The sequence below is a fragment of the Ambystoma mexicanum genome, chromosome 9, assembly GCF_040938575.1.
Source record: "Ambystoma mexicanum isolate Mex_15411 chromosome 9, UKY_AmexF1_1, whole genome shotgun sequence".
Taxonomy (NCBI): domain Eukaryota; kingdom Metazoa; phylum Chordata; class Amphibia; order Caudata; family Ambystomatidae; genus Ambystoma; species Ambystoma mexicanum.
Genome location: NC_090931.1, coordinates 606,644,399 through 606,663,034, shown reverse-complemented (window position 1 = coordinate 606,663,034; position 18,636 = coordinate 606,644,399). Strand labels below are relative to the sequence as shown.

Here is an 18,636-nt window from a genome sequence, read left to right as displayed (position 1 = left end):
ATTCAATGTCTCGTACTTTTCTGGCTATAACATTTTCTGAAAGGGGGGTATTTCATTTGGCTTTGAGAAAATGTCCTAATTTGGGGCCTACGACTATACAATCGTCGTATTGTCACCAGAATCTTGTAGTCTTCCCAATTAAGTGTTTGAGGACTTGAACATCTTTTGGATGTTATTAAACAAAACATGAAAGGGTAAAACGCATTACTTCCAAAAAACAGTACAGAGAAATAGCAGCTGGTGAGGTTGCTTAGGCGGAGTGACTGAAGCTAGGGGGCGGGGGTGCCCATCGCCTTCTGGGGTTGCCAAAAGGATTAGGAAATGCAACAATACCTATTGAGCATCAAGAGAGCGTTGTTGGGCGGAGGGAGGTAAATGAAAGGTCTTTGTTCAATATGGGTAGACTTTCCCCCGGCCCCATCTTGCCCAGGCTTTCTTTATGCTGATTCCATGACCATGTTCACTTTTTTTTTTTTCTCCCATATTTTCCTCCTCAGATTCGCACTGAGCTTGAGATGCAGATGGTCTGCAACCTGCGAGAGTTTAAGGAGTTTATCGACAATGAGATGATCGTCATCCTGGGACAGATGGATAGCCCCACTGAAATATTCGACCACGTTTTCTTGGTACGTTCTGGAATTGGTGACACCCCCAATGCCCCTTTAATACAGCTTTCATGTGGACGGGTGCTTGGATTCCATCGCTGTAGTTCATTGACGCACCTCCTGAAAACAAACCTGACTGGAATTAACTGTACCCATTAATTGTAATGAAGGCCTCTGCATTTTCACGTTGACATCCGCCATGATATGGCAGCAGCTTTGGCGGATCGCTATGGTCATTTTGGGGAACGCGTCTTGAAATGCTGTTTGGGGTTGAACCAATAACGTGTGCTTCTTATGAGCAGATGCATCCCATTCCCAAACAGAAGACCGTGTTTTTAAGGGCTACTTGGAAGTACATTTTTACATTTCGCATTTTCTAAATGCCTCATGCAAGACACATGGGTGGAGGGGGATGCACACTGTATGAAGCTAACATTGCGTACTCTTGCCAGTCTATAACCTGGTGAGCTTCAGGCAACGCTCGGGTTTCATTCTATCCTAGCTCCGCAGACCTTTCAGAGCCACCAGCCTGCTGGGAAGTCTGGATTTTTCCTCAATGCTTCACCTTCCGTTTACATGCCGAAGAGACTGTTCCTGACGGCAACAAGGAAGCTTGTACAAAGAAATGAGTCACCTGCAGGAAGTTTAAATGTGCTTATTGTGGAAAATCCCCATTAGTTCTTTCCCATTTTGTTGCTAAAATAGTAACATTGCGGAGAAATTGTTGCTGGGTACGGGACAGGGGCTTTTCTATTGCGCATCATTGCCCCCGGTTTCGGCTAGCTCTTTCCCCTCTGATCTCTTGCCAGCCAGTTGCCTATCCACAACCAGGCCGATGTTTCAGAAATGGAAAAAAGTGAGCCCTTCCATCACTTCCAGTATTGTACCAATTCCCAGAACCGCCTCGCTCACCATTGCAGTATTTGTCCATCCCTTACTGGCATTTGGCATACTTCCACCGCAAACCTTAAAATTGTAAAGTCCCAATTTGTGGTGTTTATTTTGTTTCGACAACTTCCCTGCCTTTCATCCATCTCCTGTTTGCCTGTATGGATCCACGTTTCCAAATGAGCCTGCATGTGTTTGTATATAACAAACTCTTCTCGAGACTTTTGATTTCGGTCTTAAAATCGGAAAAAGGAAAGATTTCTTGTACTCAACATGTACACATTTTGTACATCATACACAAACTCTTGGAGTGACATCCCTACTTGTATTTTTTGCAGTGGCTAGGGCATCTTCTTGCATGTACGCGTGCATGAAGTTGTGTGTTGGGGACAGTTTTTCTAAAGTCCAACTAGGGGCTTCATAAAACCATATCTGAAGCAGTACAAAACACCACTCTTGGTATAAGGCTGTACCACCTGAAAACATTTAGTCGTGTAGACGGAGCAGCCAGGCTTATTTTAGGAGGGAGAGCGGGCTGTAGATCGGTACAAAGAAATTGTAGCATACATAAATGGTCCAAAGAAATGCTGAAACACTCTTGTAAAAAAATAAATGGTTTATTTCAATACAAGTAGGCCAAGATAAATCGTTGGGAAGTACTATAACATATATAAACACAATTATAAAAACCAACTCAATACTTATGGTTTACAAACCAAAGTGTACCTTTTTATTTAGATTACAATAAGCAGTCAAGGTGAGTTAAACCGATGACGCATTCAGAACGTCATTAAGCTATTCTTGTGGGAATAAAACTAGGTTGGGTATACTTTCAGAATACAAAAAGTAATTCAAGGGCAGTAGACGTTATTGGTCAGAACGTACAGTGAAATTCAGTAATAGAAACACTTGGTTAGACCAACATGTTACAAGTGTATCTTGCAACATATGTAACTTTATTCTGTCAAGAATGGCCACAGTTAGAACATCAATATTACTTTTTAGAACACAGTTCAGAGGGATTAACTTAACTTGTATGCTACCTAGAGGCCTGAAGGTTCTCGAGGATAAGCATGGGTACCGTAATCTATTTTAGAAGTGCACAGGAGCAATTCAGGCACCGCACAACCTGACGGGTGAGTAATTTACTATGTACTCTTCTAACCACACGCAGTGACTTCAGTCGGGCAAGTAAGAGCACTATTTGAATTAACTCTGCAATATTACAGTTTAAGAAGAGCAGCAGCTATTCAAAGTCAGTACTTTTCAGAGGGGCTACAAGCTATTCAAAGACAAGTATTTAAAACTCCAAGACTGTTTTAGAAATGCACTAAGCAGATCAGGGAATGCAAAACCCAGTAACACACATTTAGTAAGTATGTGGGTGCGATTGCTCGCCGTCACCATAATCAGTACAAAAGGGACCCTATAAAAACTCAAACAGAAAAGAGTTGAGTAAACATTGCTTTATTAACACACAAGCATTCGCGAATGGGCCACAAGTTCAACCGTCTCGCAAAGCAAGTCGTCAAAGTGCCGCCCTTTCCCCTGCACATCGTGGTCCTTTTATACTCATCTGTTTTACATTGTCATACATTGCTGCACATAGATTATGTCCACCACAAGGCGGTTCCTCCCAGTCATGACTTTGCATCAACGGTCAACAGTTCAACATCTGCTATTGTGGTTTCCTGTTATCTGTTATTCGCTCTCTCTCGTGCCCCTCTGTGTCCTTATCTCTGTGCACGAGGCTGTGCTTATTCATTCCTTCCCCACCCGTAATCTGCAGATAGTTTTAGCAGGCTCAGCATGCTTCGACATACAGTGACCAAACACAATTCTTCTGTTAAAAACAAGTTCTTGCCAGGTCAGCAGGTCTTAAACGCCGCTGTATAAAGAGAATGCCTCTTCTTTTAACAAAAGGTACATTCTTTTAACACATATGGTGATTAGTACAAACTCCAAGTGTGAGCACAACATTACATATGTATGCGTACCTTCAATCCACCCTTTGCTCACACTTGAGCATCAATCTAAACAGTCCTAGCATAAGCAGATGGCAGGAAAGCAACATCATCACATACTGTATGTACCATAATCTTCTCCAGGCCTCCCATGTCAAAAAATTCCTGTTGTGCATGGCTTTTATCCATTGGATTTAGGCGTGTTATGCTGGAAGAACACATGGAAACACAGCACGACACACATACCGGGAAACATTGGATGCAGAGACAAATTCCTACAACTATTGCCGCTAGAACCAGTATAGGCGTAAGAAGTTGCCATCCAATTTCTTTCAGGAGCTTCATCCACCAGCTATCTCCTGACCCTTCCTCCTGGTGGATGCTATCCGCCACTTTATGCAATTTGTTTACTCCATCCAGGATTCCTGTACTCCCTTCTGGTATGTAAACACAGCATTGGGATCCCACCAAAAAACAGACTCCGCCCCTTTCTGCAGTGAGTATGTCTAAGACATACCTATTTTGGAGAGCCACTAGCCGAATTGCTTTCATTTCATAAGTGATGTTTTCCATTAGGTCTGCAGATTCTTCGATTACGAACTCAAGGGCCCTGTTTAGCTTTTGGATTTCTTGACTGTTCATAAAGATGCCCGCTGGAGGAACCAGGACCCCCATCAGATCTATAAACGTTTCCCATCCTGTAGGTTGATACGTAGGAATTTTTGGGTTTACTGCTCGTTTATTTCTGCTGTGTATTTCTTTATGCAGAGTAGACGGGGCATATACCATCACAGCCGGCATTATTCTGGCTATGTAACATACCCCAACAAAATCTTTGGCTAACCACAAATAAGCCCTCTTGTTACAGACGTAGGCATGTCCTTCAATCTGTAACAATCCCTTCGTGTAGTTATTTAGATTCACCATTTGACTGCACCCCGAGATCATTCTTTGATTACCTCTTGCGCTCCTCTTAAAACATATATTCTTTGGCCTAAACTCTTGTGTGATGGTAATAGGGGGAGGAGGTTCTCTTACTATCTGTACCATAGCAGGTGCAAGCCCGATTCCCTCAGTTTTGATTTTATAGCGTATCTTTTCCTTTAGAAGGGTTTTGTTCTCTCCTCTAACATAACAAGCGGTATTCGGTATCATGTATTGCTGTGCTGACACTATTCTCATGTAAATTAATGTACACCCGGCATCCTCAGTAACTGGCGATGCGTACACTGGGATGCCTTCACTGCTATGTCGTGGCATGTGGGTGCAGATCCAGCAATCAGTTTTATTCACTACCCCATATGTTGTGTTTATTATCTTCACGTATTCATTTTTAGCATAGTCTTCCGGGTTGTGTTGGTCATAGGCATCTCGATTCCTGCTCTTGACCCAATCTGTTCTCCCTGTTTCATTTGACTCGGGCAACAGGTTCTTTAATTCATATCTAGATGGATGTTCCAGATACCAGAATATTATGGCAAATGCTATTAGTACTACTATCGTGCATACAGAAAACAAAATTTTGCCTCTTGTGGTACAAACTGGTATTTTCCTCTTACCTTCTGTGTTTGAGGAGCATACACTTATCCGTTCAGGGACTAAACCAGCATACACGGGTGTAGACATAGTTCAGTATATGGCTCAGTATACAGCGTATATCAGTTGCAACCTAGCGATATAGCAATATCCCCTATTTAAAGCACCAGTGTCCTTATTACTCTAATAGTGGTAGGTCTCACTGAAAACCTTCATCCGATCTGTCCCACGTCTCGTAGTGCCTGTCCCAGGAGGGGAACGCCGAAGGCCCTTCAGGCTACAAGCCCGTCGTCTTCAGTAAGGCACAATTCTGCTAAAACCAACAAGAGAGTCCAAATGTTCATCTCCCTAATGATCAAAGTTCAAAACAGTGTCCTTACACGTTGCTTGGCACATACACGTCACAGGATCGGAGACGATGGGCACAACTACTAATGGCGTCTGGCAGTACTGTTGCAACCTGGGGTTGGTTGGTTCCCTTTTCCGGAGGAATCGGTAATGGAAGCGTCTTCTTGACGTGATTCACGTGGTACCAGTGCGGTTTGCCATCAACTTTTACCGCAGTTTGTGTCGCGAGGAGCACCTGAAACGGGCCCCTCCATCTGGGTTGCAGTCCGCTGGTGCGATCGAAGGCTTTTATAACAACCCAGTCACCGGGCTGCACGTCGTGACCTTCTCCTATCAGAGGAGATGGAGCTACTGCGTTCACCTGTGCATTAATAGAAATCAGTCTATTAGTTAACCCAATACAGTACTGTTGTAATGCAGGCCATGCTTGCTCAGACAATCTCTTGGGTGATATGGGGGTCCCAATACTTGGTGGGCGCCCCATAACAATTTCGAAAGGAGATAAACCATGTGTACGCTTAGGCATAGTACGCATACTCAATAATGCAATAGGCAATGCATCTGGCCATTTCAGTCCCGTTTCAGCACAAGCCTTTGCCAGTTTGTTCTTCAGTACCTTATTTGTGCCCTCTATAATCCCAGCTGATTGAGGATGAAAAACTGCGTGTAAACGTTGATCAATACCAAGGGCCTTGCAAACTTTGCTTACTACTTCACCAGTAAAATGAGTCCCATTGTCAGACCATAGATATCTGGGGACCGTATACAAGGGCACCCAGTGTTTCAATATACATTGTGCTGTGGAGGTGGCACTATTGTCCCGCAGGGGATATGCTTCCACCCATCCTGAGAACCCACATTTCATCACCAAACAGTAGGAATGTTTATTTACAGGCTCCAGCTGTATAAAGTCCATATACACCACCTCAAAAGGGCAGGTGGGTAACTTACTGTGGCCCGCCGGGGCTGGTACACCTTTCCCCACATTATATAAAACACATATTTCACATTGTTTTGCCCATTGGCGACAATACATTCCCAATCTTTTGTTGTACCACACAGTACTTAAAACTTCTTCCATAGTTCTTGCGTTAACGTGGGTTGGACCATGAGCCACGCTCACTATCACAGGTAAGTATGCGTCAGGTAGTACCCAGGTGTTCGTTTTGGTATGTGCCCATAGCCCATCTACCGTCTCCTCATATTGATCATCCTTGTGCCAAGATAGTCTTTCTTCAATGGTTGCATCTGCTTGGATTTCCTTTACGCGCTCCTTCGTCCCTTCCATAGTCACATCCCTCCCCACTATGAGCTGTCGGGCTTCCCACCGAGTGTCCCTTGTGGCAGCTAGTTTAGCCATCTGGTCAGCCAAAGAATTTCCCTGCGTGACATAATCCAGTGTTTTTTTATGCGCTGAGCACTTCACTACGGCCACCATTTTGGGCAGCGTAAGGGCTTGCAATAATTCAGCAATCAATCGGGCATGTTTAATAGTATCACCTTGGGAGGTTAAAAACCCACGCTCTCCCCAGAGTTTACCAAAACTGGAAACCACCCCATGAGCGTAGGCTGAATCAGTATAAATTGTCACTTTCATACCGCTGCTTAACACTAATGCTCTCGTTCGCGCAATTAATTCTGCTGCCTGGGCCGATTTTTCACACACTTTCCCACTCTCAATCAACCGTTCCCCTGTAGTTACTGCATACCCTGCTGTTGTCTCCCCATTTGGCAGTTTGAAACAGGAACCATCACAGAATAATATACCCTCATTATCAACCAGCGGGGTGTCTTGCAGGTCTGCTCTACCCTTAGTGTGTTCTTCCATTTGGATCACACAATCATGCCTAATGTCATCAGGTGAGGTGGGCAAAGGAAGCAGTGTCGCTGGATTCAAAGTGTTACACCGTTCAATTTTTACATTACTGGCAAACAGGATCATCTCATACTGTGTGAGTCTAGCTGTAGTCAAATGCTGTGTATGCACTCTATTCAGAAGAACATCTACCGTATGTGGAACCTTTACTGTTACTTCACTCCCTAGGATGATACCTGCACTTTGTTTTAGGGCTGTCGCTGTTGCAGCTACTGCTCTCATGCATGGGGGTAGGCCTCGAGCTACTGAGTCCAGAGTGCTAGAAAAATATGCACATGGTCTCTGTTTACCCCCTTGTTCCTGTGTCAAGACTGACACAGCGCAACCTTCCTGTTCATCAACAAAAAGGCAAAATCTCTTAGTATAATCAGGTGTGCCTAAGGCCGGTGCGTGGCATAGAACATCTTTCATAGCTGTCAGGGCTTTTTCCATCTCAGGTGTCCATTCTAATGGGCCGTTTTCTTGTACTTCTTTTAAGGCTTTTAGCATGGGCTGGATCAATACAGAGAATTCAGGAATCCAGTGCCTACAGTAGGATAAAACACCAATTATCCTTCGGAGACCCTTTGCCGTGTCTGGACCTTTTATGGACTGTATCAAAGCAATGCGATCAGTAGACAGGGTTCGCCCCTCTTCGGACAGCTCAAAGCCTAAATAATGGACCTTTTGTTTTACATACTGCATTTTGGCTAGGGCTACCTTGTGCTTATTCTCTGCTAAGTGCATTAGCACCAATCTGGTCACATAATGGCATTCCTCTTCGGTGGCTGCACATAATAGCAAATCATCAACATATTGTATCAAAGCAGTGTTAGCGGGTAGGGCTAGGTTATCCATCTGTGTTTTTAGTGCTTGGCTGAATATGGCGGGACTTTCTGTATATCCCTGCGGGGCTCTAGTAAATCGATACTGTCTATCTCGAAGAGTGAAACTAAACAGGTACCTGCTTTCTTCGGCAATAGGAATGCTGAAGAAGGCATTTTTCAAATCAATTACCGTAAACCATTTCGCTGTTTTGGGAATTAAAGTGAGTACACTTGCAATATTAGGGACAACTGGATATCTGGGTTCTACTATTTTGTTTATCTCCCTCAAATCAATAATGAAACGATAGGGTACCGCTTCATCACCTTTCTTGTGTACTGGAAGGATCGGCGAGTTACAAGGGCTATCATTTGTTGGCTCTACCACCCCTAATCGTATCATGTCCTGTACTATTTGATATAATGCCTGCTCTCCCTCGTGTGATATGCGATATTGTTTTATCCTGGGCAACCTGGCACCAGGCTTTAGTTTGATTACTACTGGGGAAACATCCAACACTCCTACAACATTCCCATGAGTGGCCCATAGTTCATTCGGGATGTCTTGGAGTTCCGGGGGCAGGGTTTGCATTACTCCTATCATACTCATAGGTTTGCTTATGGTCATTCTCACTCCCTGGGGGGAGCAATATATTGTGGCCCCTAGCGTTTTTAATGCATCAATACCTAACAAGTTTTCTGGGCAGTGATTGGTCAACAGCCACCCATTCTCCCATTTTACCCCATGAAGTTCCGCTTCTACTATTTCACTTACAGGAGTCCTTATTGGATTTCCCCCAAATCCAACTGATACCTTGCTTTTATCCGATAATGGGACAGCGGGGACGGCTCTGATATTCACGGAACTGTTTCCAGCTCCCGTGTCTACCAGACATCTCAAGTTTCGGTGGGGGCCGATCCTAATAGAGGCATAAGGCCCCCTTTGGTCTATAGGAACCTGCACCACTCCCGCTATCTCATTCCGGCATCCTCAGGACATATCGCTTGTGTTATCCTGAAAATCATCGTTATAGTATACCCCTTCTCCACATTCTTCACCCTGGCATACACCTTGCACTTGTGTCGTTTGTCGTGGCTGATGCAGTGGATTGGGGGGAGGCGGGGCCGGCCAGGGAACATCCCCTCTTGCTTGTCCGTCAAAGGCATTGGGTTGAGGGGGTTTAAACATTCTATTGTCTTGGTTGCCGTACCCACCAGTCCTATTTCCTGGGGCAAATGTTGTCTGTGAAGGCGGCCGTACGCCCCTTCCTCTCCCACCACTCTGGGGACACTGGGATTTCCAGTGTCCGGGTCTCTTGCAGAAGGCACATACATCTTGGGGTAGCCCATCCCTCCTCCCATATAGCGCACCTCCTTGCACTGTACCTCTTCCTGTCCCTTGGCCCCCTATCATGTTGCTACTATAGCCCTCTGACGGGCCGTTATAATTGTAGTTATACCTGCCTTGGGGCCCTTGATGCAACTGTTGCATCAACACTTTGGTTTTTAAATCCTTCTCTTGTCGTGCCTTTTGTTGTCCCTTCACTCTTTCCCCTCTTTCGTAATACCTAGCCATTTCGAGGAGATCCCGGGGGTTCCTAGTCATCCATGTACTTTCTGCCCTCCTAATGTTCTCCTGAATTGGCCCGTGGAGCCCCTCTACAAAGTTTGTGGCAAAGTACCGTTGGCCCGTTTCAGACCCTATCTCTAGCCCACTGTGCGCTTTGAATGCTGCTTCATAACGCAGAAAGTACTGTGCTACTTCCTCACTTGCACCCTGTATCACAGCGGACAGTTTCTCCACATTCACATCAAATGGGGGTAACACCTTTTCTAGAGCCCTCAGGACTGCCATGCCATGCCCCCTTAGGGGTTCAGGATATTCCTCATGCAGTTTTCTATTTTTGCTCGCATCCATTACATCTTTCCATTTTATTGTTTCATTGTCTTTGGCACGAAAGGGGGTCCATATTTCTTCTGGGACAATGGCTAACAATATGTTATCTACATCCTCTACGGTAAATAACCCTGGTCTGAATAACTTTCCTACTTCTTTGTATAATCCTGCCGGGTCTATACGGGGGTCGGGGATGGACTTGGTGATATGCATTAATTCAATTCGGGATAAAGGGACATACACATAGGTGCGCATCATGTTACCAGTGGCTGCCTCTATGGTGGGTTGGCACTCTCTCATTGGCATTAATAGTAACTTTTCCGTATTTGTTTGTTCACTCACAGGGGCCTGCGCTGGTGGCGAAACAGAGGATTGATGACTAAGAGCTTTCTCTTTTATTTTTTTATAATCTTTTAATAGTTTCTCCACCTTAGCCATCCTCCATTCTTCCGCCCCTGAATCATCCACTCTTATATTAGATAGCAGTTTCTTATCCAATTCCGTCCTAATCCTATTCCACTGGGACACATACCTAGGCTCCTTTTCCTCTTCTATATCATCCACCCTAATAAGAAGATATTTAATTACGTTTACTTGTATAGGCCAGCCAAGGCCCTCCATCAGACTCACCAGGGTGGACATGGACTGTGAGTGTATGGATGCTATCATACGATTAGCTACGTTTTGGCCCGCCTGGTCTGCATCTTTGAGTTTAGCCTCTCTTTCCCTCACCTCTCTTTCCCATGCCCTCTTTTCCTTCTCCCATTCAACACCGCCTCTTATGACTTCCGCTATTATGTCGGACATACATCCCCATAACTGAACACTGGACGCAGTCACTGGTAGTAACGCGACAGCTTCCTGATATGCTGAGGGCAGATCCGCAGTACTCTGTCCTCTCAATTTACAGTTACCCTCATGAAAGGTATATAGTTTAGTGGCCACTGTCCTAAATTCCAAAGGTGTCAAACGCCCCAATTGGTCCCGTAGGCTGTCATTGAGGGGTGTGCCATACAGCCCGGTCATAAGGATTTGCAAGTCTCCATCTCTATCCTTTTCTACAGTAGTCGTTCTCCTATGGTCTATCAACCTATCTGGGTCTCCATACTTCATTGGGAATTCCACCCTTTCACCCTCACTGTCTGCCGGTGGAGCTGTAGCTCCTGGAAACAATAATTCAGTCGTTGTTTGTTCTGCTTCTAGCCCTATCACATCTTCATATCGAGGCACCGGCACGGCAGGATACATACCCCCACTGTTCTTAATCATCATAGGTCTATCCAACTGATCTAGCCTCTCACCCTTCTCTTTTATCTCTAGATCATGTAATTTTTGATTTACCGTTCTCTTCTGCTCCTTTGCTTTTTGTTTATTCTGAGCATTGCGCCTGCGCATTGCTTCTACCCTCCATAGTCGTATAGCCTCAAACTGTGCGGGTCTGACCCGTCTTTTTACTAATTCTATTTCTACTTTGGATATGCGGTCCACATCAAAGGACCCGGTGTCTGGCCATTTATGCTCAATCAAATCTTTTGTGTATTCGGACCATTCTTTTAAGAACAATGTTGAATTCAATCCATGTTTAATCAACATATCAAATGCAGGGGTTCCTTCAAGAGGGGCATAGTGTCTCTTGCCTATACCACTCTTGCTGGAAGCCGCTTGACCCATTTTGTTGGTATACCACAATTGCCTAAAACACTCACCTTTCCCAAATATGCACCTATTGGCTAACAATAATAATACATCCTCCTGGCGTATCTAACATATCATATCATCATTTCAACATTACTTCTTCATAGACGGACTTACCACCGTCCTCTTCACAAACCCTGAATCATTATTTCCTTATTCCATCATGCATCCGTCCATACCACTTATCTTAAGGGTCCCGCCAGAGTGTTCCGGACCCGAAGGGCGACAGCCTGCTGTTCCACCGCCGACGGAGCCGGAAAAACAAGGATGACGCGTTGGTTGCAATCAAAGGTGCGGATTCAGTTGTTGGGGCCCCGTGATCAATTCCTTCTCCGGTTCCGCCGCGGCGTTCCTCACCCAGTGACGGACTGTCGCTCCTTCGCATCCCACTTCTGACACCAAAATTGTGGGTGCGATTTCTCGCCGTCACCATAATCAGTACAAAAGGGACCCTATAAAAACTCAAACAGAAAAGAGTTGAGTAAACATTGCTTTATTAACACACAAGCATTCGCGAATGGGCCACAAGTTCAACCGTCTCGCAAAGCAAGTCGTCAAAGTGCCGCCCTTTCCCCTGCACATCGTGGTCCCTTTATACTCATCTGTTTTACATTGTCATACATTGCTGCACATAGATTATGTCCACCACAAGGCGGTTCCTCACAGTCATGACTTTGCATCAACGGTCAACAGTTCAACATCTGCTATTGTGGTTTCCTGTTATCTGTTATTCGCTCTCTCTCGTGCCCCTCTGTGTCCTTATCTCTGTGCACGAGGCTGTGCTTACTTATTCCTTCCCCACCCGTAATCTGCAGATAGTTTTAGCAGGCTCAGCATGCTTCGACATACAGTGACCAAACACAATTCTTCTGTTAAAAACAAGTTCTTGCCAGGTCAGCAGGTCTTAAACGCCGCTGTATAAAGAGAATGCCTCTTCTTTTAACAAAAGGTACATTCTTTTAACACATATGGTGATTAGTACAAACTCCAAGTGTGAGCACAACATTACATATGTATGCGTACCTTCAAGTATTAACTTTGAGACAATTTGTAACCTATTATGTTCTAGTGCATTTGTATAGCGCTTTATGTACCATTGGTATGATCTCAACTCGCTGTTGATAGAACCCTCTCGGGGACTGTGGTCCATATAATTTGAAAGGGTAGTGTAGCATATAGTGCTTGGGTGCAGTTGGTATGTAAGCAGCCAGAGTGGTTTTTTCAGGTGGGCTGCATTCTAATGCTGTGTGGTGCGGTGGATATGAGGGATCAGTGTAATATGCGCAGCAAGGAGGGTGGTCTGAGTCTGCATTCTCACTGCCGTGAGGCAAGTGCAGGAGAATATTGGTGCCGCTAGGCTGATTTTTATTTATTTTGTGGGGTCTAGCTGCATTCTACCAGGCTGTTGAGGTGTTTTTTGAGCGATATAGGTATGTGTTCAGCTAGGCCGAATTGTTCGAGGGCGTGTAGCTGCGTTCTATTGTTTGTTGATGTAAAGAGGAGAGTGAGCATAATGATAGGAATGAGGTTCTGAGATACTGTTGAGATATTGCAGATACAGTTACAACACAAACTCATTTACCAGTAAGCACTTTCACACTTGTCAGAATTTCATGACAGAAGCCTTATCTTTTAAAATACTTCCCTAGCCTATGGCATGAGTTTTCTCAGAGGCAGAAGAGGGACAGTAGTGGTCTAGAAGCTAGCTGTAGGCAGGTCAGGATAGGTTCAGTTGCAGGAAAGTCCGATTTGCAGACAATATTTCTTCACACAAGTAAGTATTAGTTTCAAAGTGTTCAGGAACTTGACAGAAGGCTCCCTATATGCATTGCCACATTAGGCCTGGGTGAATGGTATGAGAAAACTCCCAGCCACACGTATCACCCACTCAGCCTCACAAGATACACAGAAGACTTAAGATAAGTATTACCCAAACCAACACAGTACCTTAGGAGAAAGACGTTTCTGGGTGGATACCTTCAGGAAGTAGCAGCACAGGATCCGGTCCTTGGGTTCGTGGTCTGAAGACTGAAGAAATGGACACTGAAGGAAACCTGGCAGCAGTCCTCAATGGGGGAGACTTCCAACAAAATGATTCTTCTCAGATTCTCGTGGCTCTCTGGATTTGGCACCCTTTTATAGGAGCTAGATGAAGAATTAATATCGCTGGTCGGATTCTCTTCTTTCTCTCGGTCCTGCACTCTGGTGAGGGGACCTCAGGTATTCGAATCGTGTCTCTGGAGGTCCAGCAGGAGGCCACCAAAGTTTCGGATGAAATTAGACTTCGGAAGATCATGCGCTGCCCTCGGGCTCGAGGTCCCTAGGTATTACCGTTTTGCAGCCCAGTAAGGTCACAGCACGTAAAGGGATGGCTCGTTTTGCAGATCTTCACAACTCTAGTGGATCCCACCAACGTCTGGGTATTAGTCGCCGCATTCGGGACCGCCAGGTTACTTGGAAGGGTTACTTCGGGCTCTCTGGTTACAGTTGCCCCTTCAGTCACACAGCAGGCTCTCCGGTCAATGGAAATTATTACAGCCGTAGTTTCTTAATCTTCCTTTTCGGATTTAGTTCCAGTGGTCGAGTTGTTGGCAGCTTCCAGGATCAGAGTATTTATCAAGAACAGCACAACTTCTGCAAACTCTCCCTGCAGCTTACTAAAAGGGGCGGTCTGGCTGTCCAGTCGGGACAGCCAACCCTACAGTCCAGCGGGAACTGGTTCTTTTTAGGCAAGGCGAAATACAAAGGGCTGCAAAGTTTTGGACCCATCGCTTCCTACCTTCCCAGACACAAAGGATTCTGCAGACAACAAGCAACCGAGAAATGGTGAAAAAAGGAGCACACCATTCTAGGAGAATGGTGGCTCTCCCGTGCATTACTGTGGCTGATTTGACAGTCTTAGTAATAATGACAGTCATAAAAGTAGTTACAATGTCACCAGCCATACAAGTAAACTTGCAATTGTAAGAAATAGGATACATTGTATCCCCCAGCGCTCCACATAAGGTGGGGTGTGCTTGCTCACTAAAATAAATGTAAAGGGGATGGGAATCCCACTTTTCTTTTAAGGAATAGTAGTTCACCCAAGATATAATAAGGGAAATTACATAGGGAAGCTCAATGGGGCAGCCCAGCCTAAGCCCAAAAGTTATAGGGAACTATAAATCCAAACACACACTATGGCGGGACATAAAAAGGTCACCCATAAAAAGAGACTAGATGGGAGGTGGGAGCATTGCAATGGTATCTAAGGCAGTGGGGTGAGTGTCAGACAGCTAGAGATTAATTCGGTCTGCCTGTTTTTTAGCTCTCACCCATCAACAATGATACTTCTAGGCTCGCGGCTGTGACCTGTGTGCATGTTTTACCAACGATTTTATGAGTCGAAGCCACTGGCCATATCGCCCTCACAGTACCTCAGCAAAGCCCACTATCTAGAGACTGCATGGCCAGAAGCCTCAGGGTCCACTGCAATTCAGCCATTTGCAGTGGCCTGCTGTCAGTTACCCCAGACATTAAAGGCACAGAGCCTCAGCCAGTGGCCTCTGGCGCCACTGGACACGGTCTTCAGCCATACATGTTTCACCAATGATTTAAAAATAAAGCTACTGGCCTTGTCCCAAATGGTTCCCTGAATATTAAAAACTCAACTGGTGGACGCACAGTCCATGGCCTTTGGTTGTTTCCACTGTAACATTATTCCAAAACACCCACACTGCCTGCTTAATAGATATCACCTCTGCAGGTTTAAAAGTCGATCACCAAGTCCCAGCGGTCCTTGGGCAATTGATTATACTCCTCCCTTTCCGTTTCCACAATAATTTCTAGCGTTCACTCCTTTGCTTCGTCCTCTGTTCTGGTAGTTCCTGCGGTAATTAAAAGTATGCAGATTCTCGCATTAACAGGGAAACGCGTGGTCTACCCCATCCTCACTTGCACACTCACTGTGTGTCCTCCCCCTCTTTTCTTGGTACTCCCCAGTGTCATCCCTTATGTTTTCCATTCCTGACCCTCTCCCATTGCCCCCTTTCACTCTTCAGTTTGTGTGACACATTTTCTTTCCCAAGCACATCTTGCCATGCTACCATGATCATTTTGCGAGATTTCTGCACAAATTCCCCGATAAGCTAATGTCCTGCAAAACTCACACCCGAGCCCACCCCAAACTCCCCCACTGCACATGTGGTGATCTCCCCCCCCCCCCTACACACCTGTAGCCAATGTCCCCAATTTCCTCCTCCAAATATCATTTTCAGCACACTTCTTGTTCGGATTCCTTAGGTATTGCCGTGTGAATCGCTTGCTTCGGGCAAAAAAATTGCAGGTATTAATTTCTGAAAGTCTGTGCGTAAAGCACCATATGAGTTTTTTGGTAGCAGGGGAGGCACCCTCTTCTCCGAATATTTTTAAAACTATTGGAAATATTTACCCTAAACTACCAAAAGGCCACACCTGTGAAGTTTTGTGCCCAGTTGTTTCTTATTTGATGCAAATCGGTTGAGTGATTTTTGCTCTAGGGATGGTCGATCAAGGCGCTTTTTTTTCCTTTAACTTTTCCTCCTTTTAAGGCATTCTTCCCCCAAATCTCCAGTATGGATCGGCACAGGACAAACTTTATTTTATTTTTATTTTTGAAAAATGTAATCCAACCAGTCGTGCCTTATTATTTGGGTAAAGTCTATGTGGACTCGATTCACCTTAACTATAATACATACAAGAATATCTCTGTAGTCCATTCTCCAAACCTGCCGGTCCCAAATTATAGTCCATGTAACCACAGCGCACCATATGGTACTTCACATTGGGGTATCACGAGATTGTTCTACCCCCCCCTTCGCCAAGGGTTGTAATGTATTCATAGTTTGACCGAGTTGCAAACAAATTGAGGTGATTCTTGGGAACCTTGATTGAGCACAGTCCAGGCTGCTAAATGTTGGTCGGGGTGTATCCCTTACATTGATGTGGAATGTTGGGAACTAACCAGTGGACCTTGCAACTGTCTAGACCATCTGCTGACGTATTGTTTGCACCAGCAGTCAAGTGTTACATTTAAGGAATAGTTCTGCATTCTTAGGGCTGTACTTGGTGATGTCCATTTGCATACAGAGCTGGTAAAGAGTGAAAAAAAACGTCCTATGCCAAGCTAGTAGCCTGTAGATTTGGATGAAACAAAAAATACATTACGTCCATCGGTGCTCTGCGCAGACCCCAGCTCCCTTTCAGTGGGGTGTGCATGGCAAGGCTGGCAAGAACCAGGAAGCTGAAGGCATGAGAGGGCCCATAGAGGATAGTGTGGGCAGGGAAGGTCAAGAGATACACATGGGAGAGGAAGACTGGTAGTATGTTTGGAGTAACTTTGAAAGAAGGTGGAAGTCCAGCGACAGGCTGAGAAAGGGAGACTGGGGATCGGTGGGGAGAGAGATATCAGCTTGCTGCATCGAACGTTGTCTAGCAGACAATAATGCCAGCAAACCTAATTGGCTGGTGGCCTAACACCCGGTTCTAATGTACTTTATTCAACCAGTCCTGTGACGTGTCATGTTGCAGGATGCAGGGATGGGAGCTATAGTAGCAGTCTGGTCTGTGATCTTGCTTAACTGCTGGGGCGGTAAAACGGACCATATTCTTTTCAAACTAATCAGCTGAGCATCAACAAGACCAAAATCACAACCGAAATGGTGCCCTGATCCATCTTTGTTAGTCCTAGTAGGGACAAACGTCCAGAAAATAAAGTCCGACTTAGAGGGATTGTGACGCGGGCATCCATCATGCGACCATACTGGCTACCTGACCAGCTTCTCCATGAAGAGCAGTACCTATCCACATCCTCCTCGCCAAAGCTAACATTGTGCTGTTACTTTATCTGTGTGACGGTCTGAGGCTTTGCCTGGGTGTACTTCGTTTCACAATAACAGGCTGCCGCATTGCAGACCGGCATTGCTGCTTCATGAAGAGCGGATGTCCCCTTTTTATTGTGAAGGTTGAGGAGGGCAGGATGGTTTGGATCATTAGGGAAGGAGGACAGCAAGTTGAAAGGCCAAACTGGGAGGAAATGCCTTGTTTCATCCGATGGCCTTTTCCCAAGCCTTGGAGTCTGCAGTCCCTGAACTGGACATTCCATGCAGATGTTTCTCTAGGGAGTCTAGGCACTGGCTGGCTTCCAGCTTTCTTCCTCATGTGTGTTGCGATCTTATGCAACTTGTTCTGGCATTGTGGCCCTGCCGTGGTGTTGATAATGTCTCTCCCTGCTTGTGTGTGTATGCAGGCTCTTCTGCACACACATGCCGAACAAGCAGTTCTTTGCTGCCCTACCTGTATTCATTGTTTTTTTTTATGTTTGGGCTCTGCTGCCCTTCCTGTGTGTTACACATGCGATTGCTGCTCTCATTTTCTGCTTATGTTGTCCCCACTCTCGTTCCCTGCCTGTCTGCTTGCACTCTCCTCTGGCCTGACTGAATCAGACCACAGCCGTTGGTCTCAGACCAAGTCACAACATCTGCAGGGCTGGGAACATGAGCAGTGCACACAGGAAAGTAATTGCCATACTGTGACGGTGTGGTGATCCGCTCACTCAAGTGCACAAAAAGTTACCCAGTCAAGAAGCAAACGCCGGGAAACAAACTTGGGAAAGATATACCTTTTAGCTAGGAGTGCACTCATCACACATTTAGGCCTGCAGTTCCCAAACCTACATCTCCAATTTCCTTTGAATTGACTTGTTTGTTTTGGTCTTTTTATATACATGATTTCTTCCATTGCACTTCAGAAAAGGGCATGGTTCAGAAAGCCAGAGCAAACGTCTGCCTCTGGGCTTGAAGCCCTTGAGCCTCCTGCCTGTAGCCAAGATAGTTGTGACCTTGACGACCCTCAATTGAGGTGGGGTTAAATGTGTAAGATCCCAACCAAGTCTGATGCCCTGTGCCTGCTCTACCACCAACTTCTATTATTGGGGAGTCCAGAGGGCTGCAGCTAGCTGGCTGTTCTACCACACCACACCATGCCAAACTACCTCGCTGTGCTGCAT

At 45.4% G+C, this 18,636-nt stretch overlaps 1 protein-coding gene across 3 annotated transcripts in view; it reads left to right on the top strand.

The window, feature by feature from the left end:
• Positions 1-18,636, top strand: part of SSH2 (slingshot protein phosphatase 2) — an 878,905-nt gene that overhangs the window by 836,705 nt on the left and 23,564 nt on the right. For all 3 annotated transcript variants that reach the window (XM_069615249.1, XM_069615247.1, XM_069615248.1), the window contains one exon: positions 498-626. In XM_069615249.1, coding sequence (XP_069471350.1) covers positions 498-626 — 129 coding nt within the window. The remainder of the gene's footprint in view (positions 1-497; positions 627-18,636) is intronic.